Genomic DNA, 22,173 nt, shown 5'->3' on the forward strand with positions numbered 1-22,173 from the left:
CCCAAGACTCTGGACAACATCCTAACAGGGAACAAGACCATCTCCTTTCTAGGATGCTTGCTGCAAAGTTTCTGAGGAAGTAGTACATGGGGGTGTGAAGGCGATGATCCATCAGGGTGACGACAATGATGAGAAGGTTCCCTAGCAGTGTGATAAGGTAGGTCAGGAGGAGCCCCACAAAGATCAGCATTTGTAATCTGCAGGCATCTGTGAGTCCCAGAAGAATGATCTCAGTGATAGTGGTGCTGTTCCCCATGCTCCCTGTTGGGGAAAAAGAGATGAGAGTATTAGTACAAGAAGCTGTGATGCTATAGGATCCCAATTGATCTAAAGGTGGCTGACATAGGAGATGAAGGAAGCTTTTCTAGCTGAAGGAGTCCTTTATTTTCATGTACAGCAATATCTTCAACCTCCAGATCCTCATCCATCATAACTCCTTAGCCAGTGAATAACCTATATAGAATTTGCCTTGGATTGGGAACTAAGTGGAGTTAGCAGTGTAAAGCTGATTAATAACTCAGATAGTTGACTGAAGAGTGTGTAGACCAAATTCTTATCTACTTCAGTTTCCCAAACAAGCCAGGTTCATTCTTTCTGCAATTACTCTGTTCCTTATAAGAAAACCTGTTCTCAACACTTCTTTCTTTTTATCCCAGATTATGGATCATCTTTTTTTTTTTTTTAATGTTGTTTGGCACTATAGAAATCATCTTATTGTTCCACTAAACATTTTCCCTCCTACAATGCCCTATCTTTCAGGTCATTCAAAGCAGAGACATTGAAAGTAAACATGCAACCTAGCTCATTTACCCAGCTGTTCCTTCCTTTGCTTTCACTATTGAATTCTTGCATCAAGACTTCAAGGATCTATAATTTCACCAGTGTGGGTACTATCCATACTAATAATGATGGAAACTCTTCTATCATGAAGTAGAAGGTTTTTTTGGAAAGCTGCTGGAGTTGAAAAATTTATTGTCTTGCCTTACTACCTTGGTGGGTCTCTTTCAATTTCATTAGAATGTTCTCAGACATCAGACATATACTCTAACACCAAATCCACAGTTGTAGTCTTTCTACCCTAGGAGGATTTATCAAAACCTGTGCTCATACTATGATCAGGTATTCAGGTAGTACTTGGAGGACTAAATGGCAGTTATATCTATATACACATATATCTAATATTTCTATATCTATACCTATTTATCTCTATCTTTATATATCTCTCTTCTCTCTTTATGTACTTTTATGTATATATGTATGTATATATATATATATGCATGTATATATATGTATTTGCCCCCTTATAGGGGGGCAAATTAGGAGTCTATTACAGTAGTTCAATATTACTTCTTATATGAACTGCTTTTAAAAATTGCCTCATTTTAAAATACTCCAAATCACTAATAAATAGAGGAATGTAAATTAAAGCAATTTGAGGTTCTTCCTCACACCTGTCAGCTTAGCAAAGATGACAAAAGAAGAAAAAAGATAAATATTGGAGGGGCTGCAAGAAGACAGGCTTGTCAATGAACTTGTTATAGCTGGTAGAATTGGTCCAGCCATCCTGGAGAGCAATTTGGATCTATACCCCCAAAGTTATCTAAATTGTGGATTTAACTCAGGTATACAACAAAGTAAATCTATATCCCAAAGAAATCAAAAAGAGAGGAAAATTTTGCATATACATACATACGTACATACATATACATACATATTTATAGTAGCCCTTCTAAAACTTGAAGGTAAGGGGGTGTCCTCTAATTGGGAATGGTTAAACAAGTTGTGGTATATCAATATAATGAAATATTGTGCCATAAGAAATGACAAAAATGGACAATTTCAGACGGAACTGGGCAGATTCTATGAACTGATTCAGAATGGAGTGAGCAGAACTAGGAGAACAATTTATACATGATAATTATAGAGAAAAACAACTTTGCAAGACTGTAAAACTCTGGTCAATGCAATGATAAAACACATTTCCAGAGGAATAAAAATGCAATGCCACTTACCTACTGCCAGAGAGGTAATGGATTTAAAATGCAGAATGAGATGTACATTGTTGGGCGTAACAGATGAGGGAATTTGTTTTGTCTGAACTATATGTATTTGTTAAAAGGAATTTTAATTTTAAAATTTGATTAATGAGGGAACAGTGGAAAGGAGAGATAATAAACATTTATAAAGTAACTTATTTTAAAAGCTTAATCATTTAAAAAAATTTCTTTTTATATTTTATTATTAACAATGTAAGAAAAATGAAAAAAAAAGAAATTAACAAGAAGCAAGAAAAAAAAAGGCAGCCCTTATAAGAAGTAAATAAAACAAAAGAAAGAGTGAAACTGGATTAAAGAGAATGACATTTTGGGTGACACATTTCTGAGGACTACATGTGCTAAGTGTTCAATATATTATAGAGATCAGAAAACAGGTATTTTATATATGATATTCACTATTTTGTACTCAATAAGTATTATGAGTTGAACAATAGTATGAAAAGAATGATATTAAAAGTATCATTCAGTTCCAACTTTGGAAGACTGTTAGTGCTCAAAGATATGTTGTGAGCTGAATTCGGGTTAATAGCCTCTATTGGGTATTTATGAAAAACACCTAAAATTGTAAGCACTGAACCAGGATGAATGTTTTGCAGTCTCTACCATTTGGAGGAAGTACCTACATTGATGAGCCCAAAGATCCATTGAAGTGTCCACCCCTAACTTTTCTCCTCAACTCTAGTCAACTGCCGGATAGATAGCTGATGGTCATTTCAAGCTTAGTCTGTTAAAAATAAAACTTTTTATCTATCTCCTTGAACCTGCCACTACTCTAAACTTCACTAATTCCAATGAGGGCACCATCATTGCCTCAGTCACGAATGCTAAAGCTATCTTTGACTGTTGTATATTCCTCATCCATCATATCTAATCACTTTCCAATTCATTTGGATGTTATACATCCATTCCCTTCTCTCTACTTTAAATGCAGACCATCCCAGTTCAGACCTTTGTCACCTCTCTCCTAGAGATTACTGTAACAGACTCTTAATTTGCATTCTTCCAATTCTCTCCCTTTTCCAATTCATACACCACATAAGGACTAAAGTCATCTTTCTAAGGCACAGTTTGCCCATGTTATTCCCCTGCTTAAAAACACTCAATGGATCTTCATTGCCTATAGAATAAAATGCCCGTAGCTGAGCATTGAAGGTCCTCTGCAACCTAGCTCCTACCTACCTTTTTTGCCCTTACTTCATACTGCTCCCTGACATTCACTATATTCCAATCAAATTGGACTACTAGCCATTCACTCATTCTGATACCCTGTCTCCCACCTCTGTGAACTATCTTAAGTCAATCCTCATTGGCCTAATGAACTTACTCCTGAGCTTTACTAATCAGAACTCCCATTTACTTTTTTCTTTTTTTTTTTAGGCAATTGGGGTTAAGTGGCTTGTCCAGGGTCACAAAGCTAATAAGTGTCTGAGTCTGATTTGATCTCAGGTCTTCCTGACTTCAGGGCCTGTGCTTTATCCTAGCTGTCCCCCATTTACTTTTAATGTTCAATTCATGAGCTACCTCCTCTAGGGAGCTTTCCCACATTCCCCAGTTGTTAGTACTCTGTCTTCTTCCTTAATTTTTCTTATATTGAGCTTATTTCTATGCCTGTAGAGACATAGTAGAGTTAAGCTTCTTGGGACCAAGGACTGTTTCATTCTTGTCTTTATGTTTCTAGTATCTAGCACAGTGCCTTGCACATAGGAGGCACTTAATAAATAATTATTAAATTGAATGTTGAAGCCACAATGAACTACATGGCCTTATCACCAAGTACAATGATGAGGGCTGGCTGCTAACTAAGGTTTGTAGATCTTTCTATAGGACAGGAGCAAGAATCAGAGTGATTAGGACAATTGGGAGAAGTTGTGAGTCAACAGAACCAGATTCATTAGGATTAAGAGTTGGATAGGACAGTTCAAGAGATGCCCAGGTCTAAGACAGGGAAGAGCTGGTTTTATGTGATTTAGGCAGGAAAAAAAATAGGGTTTGTGATAGAACATAAGTTGAAAAAAATCAACTATACCAAGCTGTTGTGAAAAAGATAAGTGAGAGAGTGATGCATTTTAGGAATAATAGAAAGCACATTATTCCAGAAAATATAATGAGTACCAATTGATAATTGAAACAGTCTTTCCTGTATTTTTCAGGAATTGAATATGTAAGACCCAACCAGAATGGTATAATTTATGACAGAGCTCTAGGGAGGAAGCAGAGATTTACCCTCCTGTGGATTCTTGCTATTCTCCCCTCCTTTAGAGGGAGAGAGTCTGAGTTCTAATTTTACAGTTTCTGGAAAAGAGGAAAATAACATCACCGTCCTCATTGTGAGAGTAGCTCTTTTTCTTTGTAGGGTTGTGAGAGAGTGGATTGGTCAAGTTTGAAAGTCATTGCTGTGCTGGCCTAGGTGGTCTTGCCTCATGATGCCTCAGGTCATGTTCTATCCTGGGCTTGTCCAGTATTATTTGAGTTAATAAACTAGTAGGTTAAAGAAATCCTATAGATGGAGACTACTTAGATTTTAGCAAAGCACTTGATAGAATCTGTTGGGCTCTTCTTGTGAACAAGATGGAAAGATGTGTGCTGATAGTTTAGAACTGGTTTGATAGTTAGACCCAAACAGTAGGCTTTAGTGACTTGGTATGAATGTCAAAGGAAATATTTACAATGGAGTCATGCAGAATTACGAGCCTGGCCACATACTGGTTAAGATTTTTACCAAAGCCTTTAGTAAAGTCAGAGAAGTTATGCTTATCAAATGTGCAGATGACACATGCAGAAGAGATAGTCAGCATGTTCTTTTCAAGATTGTTGTATGAATCAATGAGATGATGTTATGTAAAGCATTTTGCAAGTCTTAAAGCTCTATATAAATGTCAGTCATTATTTTCTCAGCTGGTTTAAAGGTTGACTGAATTTTATAAGAGGACATTTAAGAGGGATAAATGTAAAGTCTTATATTTGGGTTCCAAAAATTGATGCTTTAAATAGAATGTGAGAAAAGCTTGGCTACACACAATTTGCCTGAAAGTCATCTTGGGGTTTTAGTGGGCTGCAAGCTTAGTATGTCATGAGTGAAAGAGAGCCCCTAAAGCTAGTTCAATCATAGACCTTATGAAGAGAGGAGACATAATGTCCAGAATGGGTATGTGGTAGTTTTTCTCTATCCTCTCCTATTCAGACCACATCTGCAGAATTGGGCTCAGTTCTGGGTAACATCTTTTAAGGATGTTGTTAAACTGGAGGGCAGTAAGAATGATTTAGGGCCTTGAGGTCATGCCATTTGAAGAGGGGTTGAAGGAACTAGGGATGTTTATCCCACAGCTGAGGAGACAATGAGGACATAATAACTACCTCTAAGTATTTGAAGGAGACTGCCAGAAGAGGGATTAGACTTGTTCTGTTTGATCTCAGAGGCAGAACTAGGCACAATGGGTTAAAATTGCATGGACAGATTAGTAAAGTGAGACTTCCTAATGATTGTTGCTGCTATTCAGTCTTGTCTGACCCTTCATAAACTCATTTGGAGTTTTCTTGGCAAAGATACTACAGTGATTTGATATTTCTTTCTTCAGCTCCTTTTACAGAGGAGGAAACTGAGGCAAATAGAGTTAAGTGACTTGCCCAGGGTCACACAGCTAGTAAGTGTCTTAGGCCAGATTTGAACTCAGAAAGATGGATCTTTCTTATTCTAGGTCCAGTGCTCTATCCACTGAGTCACCTAGCTGCCCCTAATGATTAGAGGTATCCAAAAATAGAATGGCTGCCTTTACAGGTAGTGAGTTCCCCTCAAGCAAAGGTGGGATGCTTCTTTATTGGTATGTTGCCAAGGGAATTCTTGCTCAGATAAAAGTTAGCCTAGGCAGCCTCTGAGGTTCTGTGATAATTTTACACATGGAGGGCATTTGATTTTCATCCTGTATAAGGACACTAAGGGATTTCACTCACACTCTAACTTGAGGCAATCAGGAGCTTTGACTCTTTTTTCAGTTGAAACAGTAATATGGTCCACAGGGTCAGACAGTCCTGACAAGCCAGGCAAGATGAATTTCAATGATGTGTTTTCCTTCCTTTTGTCTATCCATCATCACTTTTTCTAGAATGCCCAATCTGTGTCATATTAGACTTTGTGCATAAACTGCTAAAAAAAAAAATGAGTGACAACAAGGCATCTACTAAGGTTCCTATGCCACTGCTGCTCCATTCACTATCTCCTTACAAAAGGGTCTACTATGTAAATTATGCCACAGGTCACTGGGCAAATGTTCAAATTCCCTTCTGGATCAATTGCACTTCTGGTAATACTGATGGTGCTACTCACAGGGTGTCAGGGTACTTCTGATTCTCCCCACCAGCTTCAGGGGATGGCACGTGGTCTGCAGATCTGAAACAGTCAGGTGTCCTCTCTTTTCTTGGACTGGGCTGCCATGTTTCTCAGGAAGTTCAGTGTTTCCCAGCAATACCCTTTTCTTGGCTCTCTACACCACTATCTATCAATCCTTTCCTCACCTCTCTCCTAATGAGAGAGAAGACTCTTTCTCTGGACCAGTCTTTTCAGCCAGTCTCAGTATAGCATCACACTGATCTCACACAGCCCTTTTCTTCCCTTTTGGGAGCCTCTTGTCTTTCTAGCATCATGGAATCATAAATTGACAAAGACCTTTGCTCTGATCTACATCTCTGTACTCTCTTGGTGTGTGGTGAGAAGTAGCTTCCAATACAAATGGATAAAGAAGCAAGATATGTTAATCACTGGTTGCCAGTAACCCTCCCATCCTAGAACAAAGGAGTAACTTTTGCTGGTGGTGGCTCACTTAGCTCATCCCCAGGTCAGCCCAAGAGGCCTGTTGTTAAATGGTTCTTTCATGTCTCAGGATGACGTGCCCACTGAGGACCTCATACATGAGACTTTGGTGAAATAGGCTGTGTGTCTCAGTGGAGCAGGAACAAGACCTGCAGTATTTGGGATGCTGCTTTGTTTTCGTGGAGACAGAGATGTACACAACCCCAAAGTATGGACCCACTCAGGGATCTGCTTCTTCCTCTGAGTTAATGGGGCTGAGCTCCCTAGAGATTCATTATAACACTATTGTAACAAGGACTCAGTCTTGTCACAACCCAATTGGTTGTTACTTTCTCCAGTACTGGGACTGAAAGTTTTCTTTATTCTTGCCCAGAAATAGAATTATTTTTGATAAACTTTAATTGTGCCAAGAATGAGTTATTTTTGATAATGCTTTGAGGCACATGGAGGAGGAGGACGAAGATGAGCAGACAAAATTATGTTTAATAGTCTGGCCAATGTAGCCATAGAAGGGTATGGTAATGGATGGTTTGAGGGAACTGAGGGCAAGAGAAAAACTAGCACTGGCGAGGGTCTGAAGTCTATTAATACTGGCCACCTTATTTTGGAGGGAACTGTAGGCTGATTTCACTTTTTTTCTCTTTCCAACCACATTTCCTAGTGTGTGAGCAATGTCTCTTTAATTGTTTTCTAAGTTTGAATTTTTGTATACAAGTTTTTCTTAAAACAGGAGTCATAGAATGTTATAGTTGAAAGGGATAAATTTGAATATAAGGTTTAAAAGTACTACTAAAATTTTATCTCAGAATCAAAAACCCTCTGGGATATATATGCAGAGCTCTACGTGTATATGTACACATACATACTCTAAATGACATCTACAATTGAATTGGAACTTACACTGAAAAACACCTCCAACTATGTAACTGAAATCATGAAAATACGGAAAGCTAGGGCTTTTCCTATAAGAGCGACATTTGACCAGGATTTGATGAAAATTGTTAGCGTCATAAAATTAGAGCTAGAAGGGTCATCTAGCCTAACCTGATATAAATGAAGAACCTGACACCTAGAAATGTAAAAGAACCTCTTCAATTTCACATGGGTAAAAGTGGCAGAGCCAGGATTTGGATCGCCATCTTCTGACTCCAAAGACAACATACTTTGTGTTTTATTATGCACAAAATAAATTGATAATTTAAATCACATCATCAAAACCTTTATTAACAAGTTACTGAAGGGGCAGTAGGAGGGTGAGAGAAAACAGAAGAGGGGTGCTGAGAGAGGAGCAGATGTATACCTTTGTCTACTAAGAAATTGTTTCCAGGGTAAGTCCTACTCTCTTCGCCTCTTTCCACAGACTAGATGAAAAGTAATCCTTCCCTTTGAAAAAATGAAACTTGAAAGTGAGAGGAGCCCCCCAGCTTCTTGGGTCCATTGTCCTACTGCTAAATCTGGAATATTAGTATAATATTAATGTGAAGACAGATTTCTAGAGCAAGGTCCTTGACCTTATGTTATTTAACATTTTAATCAATGATTTGATCAAAGGTTTAGATAATATATACAACAAATTTACAGGTGACAGAAAGCTGGGTGGGATAGGTAACATTGGATGAAAGAGTCAGGGTAGAAAAAGATTTCTACAGTGTGTATTTAACATTAGCTATAACCTATATTAGGAACTCTGTAAACCTTGGGATTCCAGTTAAGAGTCTCCAGGGATGGGTTGGTAGAGTGCCATAAAGCTTAACGATAGTTTTTGACTGACTACTGATCTCTTCTTTATCAGTCACCTCATTTGTTCTAACTTCTTAATCAAATCAGGCCCATTCTTTCTGCGTTTCCTTTGTTCATCTTTTTCCATGTTCCCTCATACCCTAAGTATCATCTTCTTATTTCACAAAACAATTTTTTACGCTCCAAATTCATATCTTGTAGAATATTGACCTGGAACTTGGAAAGGAATACAGTCTTTAACTTTTCTGTCCAATAATTTGCTCTATTTGAAGCCTGTATTAATTTTTTTTGAGAAGGAAATAAGAAAATGAAGAAGTAAAAAAATATAATTCTTGTGAGAAATAAACAAAACTAAGGAAGAAAAACATTTGGCAAAAGCGAATGATAGATATTATGCTTGATGCCTGATTAAGTGATTCAAGGGTGTGTATTTGACATGTTTAGTCAATAGAAATTATATATTTTAATAACATAATATAATATAATAATGTAATTAGAGCAAACATTATATAATCTGAATATTATGCCTAGTACCTAAAATTCTTAAATATTGTAGAAATAATGAACATTATTAACACCAAGGGCATGATAGTTAAAATTGTTCAATATCAACTACAGAAGAATATAAGTAAATGCTAGTTCTCAAGAATGTTTAGAGCCCAGTTTTGGTTAATGTGTCATAAATGACCTGGATGGTGGACCTGTTGTGATACAGGTATAGCTAGAGCATTTATTAATCACATATTTTGTGCCAGACACTATACCAAGTACTGGACATTCATAGACAAGCAAGCAAGACAGTTCCCTGCCTTCATGAACAACAACAATGGGGGAAGGCAGCATAGGGTTCTGGAAACGGGCAGTAGAGGGTATATGTGTATAAATATATATATTTTTTTCTTAGTTAGACAATGGGGTTAAGTGACTTGCCCAGGGTCACACAGCTAAGTAAGTGTTATGTAGCTGAGGTCAGATTTGAACTCAGGTCCTCCTGAATCCAGGGCTAGTGCTCTCTCCACTGCGCCACCTAGCAGTCCCAGTAGAGGGTATATGGAAGAGGACATGATAAGAAGACTGCAGGAAATTGCATGAAGGCCTGGACCCTGGGAATAGAAGACAAAAATTTCACCTGTCAGAGTCGGGAGAACCAGACGTAGAATCCAGGTTTTTGTTTGTATTTTGTTCTGTTTTTGGCTAGGCAATGGGATTGAGTGACTTGCCCAGGGTCACACAGCTAGTAAGTGTTATGTGTCTGAGGCCGGATTTGAACTCAGGTCCTCCTAAATCCAGGGCTGGTACTCTATCCACTGCACCACCTAGCTGCCCCTAGAATCCAGGTTTTCAGTGGGGTAGAAATGTTTAGACATAGAGCCATGAAAAGAAGACTTTGGGCAACCTTAATCATTAAATTAAAGAATGTAGTTAAGTGTTTGGGAAGGTTATCTAGCTTTTCGATTCAAGTTCAGTTCAAGGTGACTGTATAAACTGTGGATGAAAGGAAGGAAACAAGCATTTATTAAACACCTACTGTGTACCACCCTGTGCTAAGTGCTTTACAATTATTATCTCCTTTGATCCTCACAACAACTCTGGGAGCTAGGTGCTATAATTATTACCATTTTACAGTTGAGGAAACTGAAGCAGAGAGAGCTGAAGGGACCTCCCCATCGTCACACAGCTAGTAAGTGTCTAAGGCCAGTTTTGCTACTCAGGTCTTTTTGACTCCAGGCCTAGGTAGCACTCTATGTACTGTGCCACCTACCTGACATTTAGAAGTAGTAGTGAAGTTATTAAGATTAATTTCAGCTGGGATACTTCAGGAGGAAAAACTAAAATACAATGGTAAAGACCTGCCTTTTGAGTGATTAGCGAAGGGAAATCTTTGGGTTCCTAGTGGAGTATAAACTGAAAACAAGTCAGTATAATAGAAATATGTTGAAAAAGCCAAGCAAGATAGTGGTCTATGCCAAGAGCCTTATATAATAACAAGAAGGTCTCATATTTATATAGCACTATGCATGGGTCCAGCATACAGGCTAAGGGCCACTTGGTAATCAATTTTCTCCTGTGTTTTTCAGGAAGAAAATTCACAAAACTAAAAGCATAAAGGGATAGCTTTTTTTTTTTTTGACTAGGCAATGGGGTTAAGTGACTTGCCCAGAGTCACACAACTAGTGAGTGTTATATGTCTGAGGTTGGATTTGAACTCAAGTCCTCCTGACTCCAAAGCTGGTGCTCTATTCACTGCGCCACTTAGCTGCCCCAGAGGGATACCTTTTTGAGAGCCCACCTGAATGTGAAGCAGAAATTTTACTGTCTCACGGATCCTTGGCATCCTCCCTCTTCCTAGGGGTTTGCCTGAAAAGGAGCAAAATCTATATCTAGAGACATCTTGTTTTTCAATTTTTACAGTCCCAGAAAGAACAACCTGGGTCATTTCCTTTAGTTTAAATGTAGCTTTTTCTCTTTGTAAGATCATGTGAGTGTGGAGTGGAAAGGGAAGAGAACAAACATTTATTAAGCACTGACTATGTACCAGGTAAATATTATTATGTGCTTTGCAAATATTATCTCATTTGATCCTCACAACAACCCTGGTGCTATTATTATCCCTGTTTTACAGATGAGAAAACCAAGTCAAACAGAGGTTAAGTAATTTTCCCAGGGTTACACAGCTAGTAAGTGTCCGAGGATAGATTTGAACTTAGGTCTTCATGACTCTAGGTCCATCACTCTAACCACTGCACCACCCAACTACCTCAGGATAGAGAAATTATCTTGTAGTGGAAAAAGTGCTGAACCCAAGGGTCTTGGAGAGTTGGCCAGCTACTGCCACTACTAGCTTTGTTGTTTTGATCAACCCACTTGATTTCTCTGAGCCTCAGTTTCCTCTCCTGTAAAATGAAGAGAAAGGACTAGATATTTAGTTCAATTTTCATCTCTGAAATGACAAGATAAGGGTTAAACTATGCCCTTGCATAGTTGCATGCCCTATTTTTAGCCCCATATTTCTCTCAAAGGTCAGTGGAAAGGTAAGCCTTTCCCTCTGAGATAACTGCCTTAAACTACTTTTTAGGGACATTTTAACCACTGTCATTTTTCAGTTTTTTGTCAAACTCAGAAAGCTGGAGATTATGGATAAAATGCAGAGAAAGCTCTAGTTCATCGTTCGTTGGAAACTAACCTCCCCTACCACATTATCCATGTTCCTCCCTCTCTCTGAGATGGTTCCATGGTTGACATCTAATTTTCTTATCCCATATATTAAAGGCATGTCCAATTCAAGGAAGGATTTGTTGGCCTCTAACTACCTGCTCCCATATCATAAGGCAACCCCATTCAGCTACTACCTGATTAATCAAAACATAAATGGCTTTAAGATATATTGGAGGGTGGTGGTGGTGGTGGTAGATGTGTGTGAGCAATGTAGAAATACTAGTCATTTTTAGAGGAAGGGAATTTTAAAGGAGGGTAGTTTTGAGGAAGCTGAGGAAGGATTAAGGGGGATCAAATTTGTCTTTCTCAGACATTGGTCTCAGGCTGATGCTGAGATCTTGTCTAGACCAAGGATGGTCTCTGAGCAGAAACCAGAGGGCCATAGTTTTGAATTTGATAGAGGTTTTGACCAGAAACCAAAGACCTGGAATCAATAAAAAGAGAACTTTGCTTCCTTGGTGGCAGGAAGAAAGTTCTGGTTGGGTTGGTAGATGGAAGTAAGAATGAGCTAGGAAGTAAAATTAGAAATGGATGCTAAAATTTTTGTATTAACCTTTGCCAATGTAAGGTGAATAATGAATTGGTACTGTCACCATGACTTTCCCTCTCAATTCTCTTGCAGTACTCCTTCCCCAGAGTTTTGTCTGCAATATCGGCTTGGGAAATGGAGGAGAAATCTCAATGAATCTGGGTAGGACCAGTGGGAAATTAGCCAGTGGCACTGGGAAACTTCCTCTAGAGGCTCTTTGTCACAGGAATGCAGCAATTTTCATATGAAGAGAGACTAAAAATATTGGACTTCTCAAATCTCAAAAGACAAAGGCTGACACAGAATAAAATCAAAATTTCTGAAGTGATGGATGTGGGTGATAATGAACTCTATTGGGCCTTCACCATTCTTATCTATGAAATATTGTAAAGGGTATAGATGAGCCTATGAGCCACCAGGCAAATATCCAGTTGCATTCTGAGGATAGTTTTAACTAGAGTTGCCCTCACAGCTTCCTTTCTGTGACCAGCTTCCATCTAGCTGGTAGTTGCTTCCTTTGGCATCTAATCTTTTATGATATTCATTTTGTATTCCAACCCCTCCCCCCAAAAAAGGAGTAAGCTACACATTTACTGCAAGAATATTTTATCAGCACAAAACTTAGCTTATCTCAATTCTTGCCCTTAGACTCGTTTCATAGAATGCTTATGGTTTTTTTTTAAAATTCTAGCTGTGAATTTCCCCCCTCATAATGTGTGCATGTATATGGTGGGTAGTATGTTAGAAAGGACTATTCTGTTTGATTCTTGTACCCATCAGGAGTTTGCTATCTGTCACCCACAGATCAATCACAGAATCTTGGAGATACCAAGTCCAACCTGTCCCTGAAATAAAGTTTCCTTCTACAATATCCTCTCCCACTCCCCACTTCCCTAAAGTAGTCATCCAGCCCTTTGTTTGGAGGCCTCTGTTGAGGGGGAACATACGACTAATCGCCACTGAGTGAAGTCTTCAAAGTCTTTGTTGGGCCTACCTAGTTCTTAATGAGACAGTGGTATGGTAATAAGTCTAGATACTCAAGACAGCCTGAAATTCCAGGAACTCGTTGCAGTCTAGTTACCGCTTGGGGCCTTCCTTATTGACTGTTTTTCTCTAGCCTAGAAGGTGAGGGCCATGTTTCCACATGTAGTATGGTTCCGTCTTCCTGTCTCCTTTCATAAGCTGATCAAATCTTAGGAGCACAGGCTTCAGAGTTGGAAGTTCATTTAGTTTAAAACTTGCATTCCACTCTAAAGTCTCATCCCTTATTTGCACTAGAGAACTGAATAAACCTGTCCTTGCCTTTCCCTCTTCATTACACAGCAAGTGTACTCAAAAAGTATTTATTGACTAGTTTATTATCTATAGGGTAAATTCAACTCAACAAGTCTTTAGAAAATGATTGCCATATGCCAAGATTTGTGGAAGGTGCTGGAATTACAAAGACAAACAATCCCTGTCCCCAGTGACCACTTAAGTCTAAACTGCTTAACCTACTCTTTGAGATCTACTACAATCTTGTCTCCTAAGGACAATTCCTAGAATTCAATATTGAAAGAGGCCTTAGAGATCACCTCCAACTCTCACTTTACACTCAAAATAACTGAATACAAAGAAGGTTCAGAGACATGCCCAAAGTCATATAAGTTAATACTTGTAGTATAGCTAGGATTTGAACATTGAGAGTATGGCAGTTTTGGTCGATGGGGTTTAGGGGTTTGGGATAAGGGAGTAGGGTAAAGATTTGCTGCTTTACTAGTGCTGCCCAGCTCCTATTTACCAGGACTATGATTGGTATCATGGAAGTGAAATTCAATTCAACTCAATAAACATTAAGTGCCTACTATGTGCCTGGCAATGTGATAGGCACTGGGGATACAAGTAAGAAAAAGAGATAGTTCCTGCCCTCAAGGAACTACAGTCTAATGGTGGAAAACGATGCCAAAGGAAACTGAAAACTGGGGGGACAATTAGATGAGGGGTACCTGGTGTTGGGGCATGTTTTTTTCTAGAGCAGGTCCCAAGCAGAGCTGCTGGTGGAGGATGGAGTCACCTGGAATGTTGCAAGCCCTCTCTGAAGGAAGGTCTTGGGAGGCGTTTAGTGCTCTATCCTCCAGCCCTCAAATCAGAGGGGAGAGGCAACTGAGGGTATCCAAACCTGAGTCATTCTTCATGGGGCTGAGATTTCAGGTGATCAGCTTATCCTGCTGTGGAAAAAGACAAGATGTTCATTGAAGAGGAAGCCAAGCGGAGCTGGTGATGGACAATGGAAACAAGTTCAAAGGAATCTTCTCATTCTGCTGAGAGATACCTCTTCATATTTTACCCCAGAAGGAGGAAAGATAAAAAAAGTTAAAAAAAAAAAGACTCTAAACAGAGATTTAGACTTCATTGTGAAATATTCAAGAAATATTGGTAGCCAGGGAAAAATGCATGCAGTGTCACACACAGAGGGAACATGCATGGCTTAGGAAAGTTTGGAGCTGGGGCAGCTCAGGCCTCTGATGTTGAGGAACCCCCAGGACCCTCTGGTGATGCCACCCTGCTGCTACTCCCTCTCCTGGGCATATCTGTTCTCCGTTAGGTATTTCTGCTTCTCTGTTACCCTGCTCTGGGGCTATCCAGTGGCCTTCAGCTGTAATGCGCTTTCAGGCTATTAGATCTCAGCTCTAAAATATTCCTCTCCTGGGGATATTTTTGGACTTTGGAGATTTAGATTGCAGCCAGTTGCTTCTGGTGACTAGCTAGAAAATTCCTGAAGAATTTATCTGTCTTTTGAACTTTTTTAAAAAATCTGCTGTATGTCTCATGCTAAACTTTCAACTCTTAATTTACCTAGAATGAGAAAAATTACTCTCCACTCCCATGCTGCCAGAAGTAGTCCATGCAAGTCAGATTTGTGTCAGAGGCTCTCCTCTCACACCTCTTAGGATCCCTTAGTTTTCTTCAAAGTTCAGCACAAATGTCACTTCCTATAGAGCGTCTTTCCTGAATGTCCCCCCCACTAACTGTTAGTGCCTCCCCTCCACCTTGCCAAATGGCCTCCTTCTTGCTTCGTGTATATGCTCTATTCTGTATCTACTCAGGATGTACTTGATGCACATGTTGTGTTCCTGATAGACCAGAAGGTCCTGAAAAACCAGCACTGCTTCGTGTTTGTGTTTGTGACACCAGCATCTAGCAGAGCACCTGACACTCTTAGCAGGCCCTCGATAGATGCTTGTTAATTGAGTGATTGTACATACGTGCTGTCCAGTGTAACTTTTCACAATCTCCCCACCCCGATTCATTTGTTTTGTTATTTTGAATTTTTGCATACGACATGTTCTCAAAGCAGCACACACTTACTTGTTTCCAGTCAGCTTTCCAGACTCATGAAATGTTACAACTGAAAGGATTGTGGAGGAGGTGGATGAACCTGGGCACTGTGAAGTTTGGGAAAACATGGAGTTCCCAGATGAAGAAACCTCCAAGGCCACAGAAATAAAGCCATGGGGCAATAACAAGAGACACCCTCAGACTGTATTCTTTTTCTCTTCTTAAGGACGTTTACAAGAAGAGCAAGACCGATTTTATCTTTCAGGAGACCTCCACTATCTTAAAGATTACTAACCACAGAGGGATTCGTTTTTCCACGGGAATAAACCTGACTTTTGTCATCTTCTTGATACTTTCGTAATTGCCTCTCCCCTCTTTCCTTCCTGCTGAACAATGTTGCTGATCGGCTCTGTACCTAGACCCCTTTTGCTATATTATAAGAACCCCAAATTTGTCCATCCAAGTGGGACTCTCTTTGGACACTTCTCTCTCACTAATAAATTCTTTTCTCTTTAGTTAGTCCTTTGTTTGTCTGATACTCAGTCTGATATGAGTGTTGCCTTAGACAAACTGAGACCTAGGAAAGACCTCAGCTTAAAAAGGCCAAGGTCTCCCACTGTGTCCTGGGCCATTGCCAGTCAAATGACTTGTCTTGCCACTGGACTCTGATGACTCTGGAGGAGAGAGTGAGGCTGATGACTTTGCACAGCTTTGCCTCACTTAAATCCAATCCACTCGCAAGTCAAGCTGTCACCCTCATGATGTCATTGGTCCTCTTTGAGAATGAAGGGCCACCACCACCACCAACAACTGTCTGATCCACAGACCTGTTTGATGATTGAGATCTTCTCAGACCTGTTGGGGCCTGAGGTTAGAATTCATAAGACACATTCCTTAGAGTTTTCCTTATTCAGTGGGTGGCCAAATAGGTGCCCCTCATTTGTGAGGGCATGTTTTTCATGGAAAAATAGAAAGCATTCTCTATATGACTATAATGGAATACTATTGTACCATAAGGAATGATGAAATGGATGGGTTTAGAGAAATCTGGGAAAGCTTATATGTATTTTTAAAAAAAATTCACAGGATAATATTATAGTAAAGTTAGACTTTAAAATTTTTTTTTAATGCTTATTGTTTTTAAAATAAGATTCTTTATTAATTTGATTTGGACCTGTGATTTCACTGGTGTGGGGAGCTCCTGTTGAAGAAAGTTCCTCAACCAATGCAGATAGGCCAATTTATGTGACTCATAGTCTTAGTGATTTGACTATGAAATTGAGTGACTTGTCCAGGGTCACATGGCCAGAGGCTATACTTGAACAAAGGTCTTCCAGGACTTGATGTTAGCTCTCCCTTCATAATTATTTTATTTTATATTTTAAATTTTATTACTATTTATTTATTTTTCACATTCTTTTAAAATTTTGAATTCCAAATGATCTCCCTTCTTTCCACCTCCTGTTCCACCCACTGAGAAGGCAATATGCTATCTATTATACATGTGAAATCATGCAAAACACATTTCCATATTAGTCATATTTAAAAAAAAAACAAGAAAAATAAAAAGAGTGAGAAAATTATACTTCGATTTGCACTCATAGCATTTTTCATCATGATTCCTTTGGAATTGTTTTTAGATCGTTGTATCGATCATAGTACCCAAGTCTTTCCCAGTTGATAATCATTACAATATTGCTGTTACTGTGTACAGTGATGTCCCAGTTCTTCTCAATTCATTTTGCATCAGTTCATACAGATGTTGCCATGTTTTTCTGAAACCACTCTCCTTATCACTCTTTTTTTTTTTTTTTAGCTTTTTGGTGAGGCAATGAGGTTAAGTGACTTGTCTAGGATCACACAGCTAGTAAGTGTCAAGTGTCTGAGCCCAGATTTGAACTCAGGTCCTCCTGACTCCAGTGCCAGAGCTCTATCCACTGTGACACCTGGCTGCCCCTCCCCTCATCATTCTATTAGCATAATAGTAATCCATCACAATCATATGCCACCACTTGTTCAGCTGCTCCCCAGTTGAAGAGTATCCCCTCAATTTCCAATTCTTTCTAACACAAAACAGCTGTTTTAAGTATTTTTGTACATGTATGTCCTATTCCTTTTTTGTTGATCATATTGGGATGCAGACCTAGATGTGATATTGCTGGGTCAAAGTGTATGCATAGTTTTACAGCCCTTTAGGCATAGTTCCAAATTCTTTTTTCAGGATGGTTGGACCAGTTCACTTCTCTACCAGCAGTTCATTAGTGTCCCTATTTTTCCCTTCAGCATTTGTTATTTCTGATAGGTGTGAGGGGGTACTTCAGAATTGTTTTAATTTGCATTTTTCCAATCAATAGTGATTTAGAGTATTTTGTCATATGACTATAGATAGCTTTGATTTCTTCTTCTGAAAACCACCTGTTTATTTCCTTTGATCAATTGGGGAATGGCTCTTTTCATCAGGAGCGCTTGAAAGTCTGCTTTTTCATTAAACATAAATTTCTCCCTTCCCCTTGAAGGATTATATTCAATCTTGCTGGGTAGATTATTCTTGGTTGTAATCCTAGTTCCTTTGCCTTATGGAATATCCTATTCTAAGTCCTCTGCTCCTTTAACGTGGAAGCTGCTAAATCTTATGTGATACTAACTGTGGCTTCATAATATTTGAATTCTTTCTCTCTGGCTGCTTGAAGTATTTTCTCTTTGACCTGGGAACTTTGAAATTTGACTAGATTGTTCTTGGAAGTTTTATTTTGGGATCTCTTTGAAGAGGTGATTGGTGGATTCTTTCAATTTCTATTTATTCTCTGATCTAAGACATAAAAGCAGTTTTCCTTGATAATTTCTAGAAACACGATGTCTAGGCTCTTTCTTTGGTCATGACTTTCAGGTAGTCCATTAATTCTTAAATTATTTCTCCTTGATCTATTATCTAGATTAGTTGTTTTTCCAATGAGATATTTCACATTTTCTTCTATTTTTTCATTCTTTTGACTTTGTTTTATTGTATTTTGATGTCTCATGGAGTCTTTAGCTTCCACTTGTCCAATTCTAATTTTTAAGGAATTATTTTCTTCAGTGAACTTTTGTAACTCTTTTTCCATTTGACCAATTCTTGCTCTTTAAGAAATTGTTTAGGGGCAGCTAGGTGGCGCAGTGGATACAGCACTGGCCTTAGGATTAGGAGGACCTGAGTTTAAATTCCACATTGGACACATAACACTTACTAGCAAGTCACTTAACCCCAATTGCCTCACCAAAAAAAAAAAAAAAAGTTATTTTGTTCAGTGAATTTTTCCATTTGGTCTATTCTGCTTTTTAAGGAGTTCTTTTCAGTGGATTTTTGTGCCTCTTTTATTCTTCTGTATTTTTTTTTTTGCCTCTTTTACCAAGCTGTTCATTCTCTTTTCATGATTTTCTTGCATCATTCTCACTTCTTTTCCCAATATTCCTCATACACACACGCACACACACACACACACACACACACACACACACACATTCAAGGGAAAACAAAATTCCCTCAGCATTCATATCCAAAAAAAAAAATCTTATTTTGCATCCTAAGCCAGTCACCTCTCAGGAGGTAGGAGGCAGAGGGAAGTGGGTAGCTTGCTTCCTCATGAGTCCTCTAGAATCATGATTGGTCCTTTCTTTGATCAAAGTTTTAAAGTCAAAGTTGTTGTTCATAGAAGCACTGCAAAGAACTAGAAATCAAGCCCGTTGGTTGGAAAATGAATGAAAAAAATTATGTCACAGGAATGTAATTGAATATTATTGTGAAGAGAGAAATAATGACTACGAAGAATTCAGAGAAATACTAGATTTGTTTGATGTACAGTAAAATAATCAGAGGCAAGAGAATATATACAATGACTGTTTAAATGGAAAGACCATTACAAGGCCGTTTGGTGGTGCAGTAGATGAATCATTAGACCTGGAGTCAAGAAAACCTGAGTTCAATTCCCACCTCAGACATGTAATAGTTCTTTGATCCTGGGAAAATCACTCAGCCTCTGTCAGCTTCAGTTTCCTCACCTGTAAAATAATGATAATAATAGCACCTAACTCTCAGTTTTATTGTGAAGATGAAATGAGATAATATTTGTAAAACACTAAGCACAATTCTTGGCAAATAGTAGGTGCTTCATAAATTCTTATTCTCTTCCCCCTTCCCTCCCCTCATAGGAAGTCTTAGCAAATAAAAAACTGGCTAGCAATCTGGGGAAAAGACAATGAAAAATTCCATTCCTGTTAGGGCAAATATGAGGGGAGCTACTAAGAAAGAATATCATATATATATTATCAGACTGCCAGATACAGTTACTGTATTAAATGTTTTTGCTTAATTTTTTTTTTAACCCTTAGAGAGTATTAAATTCAGAGAAGGAGGGATGTTGGTATATGTTGACATGACTGTAAATATTAAAAGGATTTATTATATATTTATATGATTATATAACAAACATTAATATTATAGTAGATATATTTTATTAAATATATTATACTAAATAGATTGATATGTTAAATATTATATTTTTAATGTATTCATATAATACAATAAAATGGTTCTTATTCAAGTGAAGAGAAAGAGTTTTAAATTTTTTTGTCAATGATCTTTTTTAGATACTCTACGTAGCAGTTCCCTCCTCCTTCCCACTAAGAATGTTCTGACTCCCACCCACACCTCTCTGAGATTCCTCAGCACTGTGTCATTGCGCAGGGTGTAGATGAAGGGGGTGAGGAAAGGTGCCACCACACTGCTCAGCACTAAATGTATTTTGTTGATCTCCAAGGTTTCTTTCTGGGAGGGAGTCACATATATAAAGACTGTGATCCCACCAGCAATCACTACTATGGTCAAGTGAGAAGCACAGGTGTTAAAGGCTTTCTTCCTCCCACTGGCTGATGGGATTCGTAAGATGGTCATGATGATATAAACATAGGAGAATCCAGTGAGGATTAGGGAGCAGAGGATGACTAAGGAAGATAGCAGGAAATCTATCAGCTCAATAAATGTTGTGTCTGCACAAGCAAGAGCCAGTAGGGGTCCACTGTCACAGAAAAAGTGGTTAATGATATTGGATCCACAGAAGGGCAACCTAGAGATAAATGTGATGGGGCAGAGAACAGACAAGAAACCACCCACCCATGAGAAAAGAACCAGCCCAATGCACATAGAAGGACTCATGATGGTGCTATACCTCAGTGGGTTACAGATGGCAGTGTACCGGTCATAGGACATGGATGTCAATAGAAGAAATTCCACTGTCCCCAGGAAGAAGTAGAAAAAGCACTGCATGATACACCCAGCAAAGGAGATAGTCTTATCCCCGGTGGCCAAATTGGCCAAAACCCTTGGGGAAATGACAGAGGTGAAGAGGATGTCCAAGATGGAGAGATTGCAGAGGAAGAAGTACATGGGTGTGTAGAGGTGTGAGTAGGACACAACAATGCAGGTGATGAGGATGTTTCTCAGGAGTGTAATCAGGTAAGAGGGCAGAAGGAACACAAAGAACAGCAGCTCCACCTCTGTACTGATGGGAAAACCAAGCAGAATGAGTCACTGTGGTGGTCTGATTCTCTTTTGGTGTGGTCATCTTGGGTTTCTGTGGGAACAATGGGAGAAAATTCTATGGGATGGAAATGAATGGATGAAGCTTCTGTCTAGACAACCATGGAAAGAAAGAAAACTTACGTGAAGAATATGTTATACTGGAAATAAAAAATATAGAATATACTAGAGCTAAAAACTAGCTTTTTAGTGACAGCCTAAGGATATGACTATGGTGTGTAGCCAGCCAGAAGAAATCAGGTTGAAAACAGAGACTACAGATATTTTCCACCAACTCTTAGGAAATATTCTCATAGTTCTTTATATAATAACTACCAACAGCTCCAGCTTGTAATCAGAATATTTTCCTCTTTGTTTAAAGGTAAATCCCTTAAACTTCTCCATCCTAGAGCTTATGAATAAAATGAAGAGAAAATGATTATCTGAAATTAAACTACCCAAGTGAGTCCCCTCCTCTCTCTGAGAGGACTTCATCATTAGTACTTACTGTTTATCGTGAGGGACATATATAAAAGGGATACTATGGCTTAATGATTCATGGTCCTAAATTCTCACCAGTAGCTCAGAGGATGTGCATAGGAGTATGTTTAAATTAAATGGTTCATTCTGCACCATTGGTTCCCTCATCTCCATCCTTGGGATCCAGTTGCATGAAAAATGAGTTTTTTTGTTAGGAATTGAGAGTACAACATATTCTTGCATTTAGAGCACATTGCTTATAGATAGTGTGCAGTGTGAGCAAGTGAATGTTGGCCTCCAAACACCTCCCTGGAGTCATATGGTAACCTTAGTCTAGCTGAGACCAAAGTAATCCACATTAAATTGTTTTTAGATATGGTATTGGGATGGGTGGTTATGGGGAAAGTGTGTGAAAAATTAGCATTTATTAAAAGGGGTAGTACAGGAAAATGAGAAAGGATTAAGGGAGAACAAAGGT

The 22,173-nt window shown here is 38.7% G+C and overlaps 1 protein-coding gene across 1 annotated transcript; it reads right to left on the reverse strand.

Moving 5' to 3' along the window:
- Positions 1-38: 38 nt before the first annotated feature.
- On the reverse strand, positions 39-21,261 carry LOC114024090 (olfactory receptor 6J1-like; the record flags this gene model as incomplete). The annotated part of the gene is given in 3 exon segments (XM_027836946.1): positions 39-261; positions 20,297-21,222; positions 21,224-21,261. Coding segments are annotated over 3 exon segments (1,187 nt in total), but the record flags the coding sequence as incomplete, so codon positions are not given.
- Positions 21,262-22,173: the final 912 nt, after the last annotated feature.

The sequence above is a fragment of the Vombatus ursinus genome, unplaced genomic scaffold (genome assembly GCF_900497805.2).
Source record: "Vombatus ursinus unplaced genomic scaffold, bare-nosed wombat genome assembly UNPS02004508.1, whole genome shotgun sequence".
NCBI classification, from domain to species: domain Eukaryota; kingdom Metazoa; phylum Chordata; class Mammalia; order Diprotodontia; family Vombatidae; genus Vombatus; species Vombatus ursinus.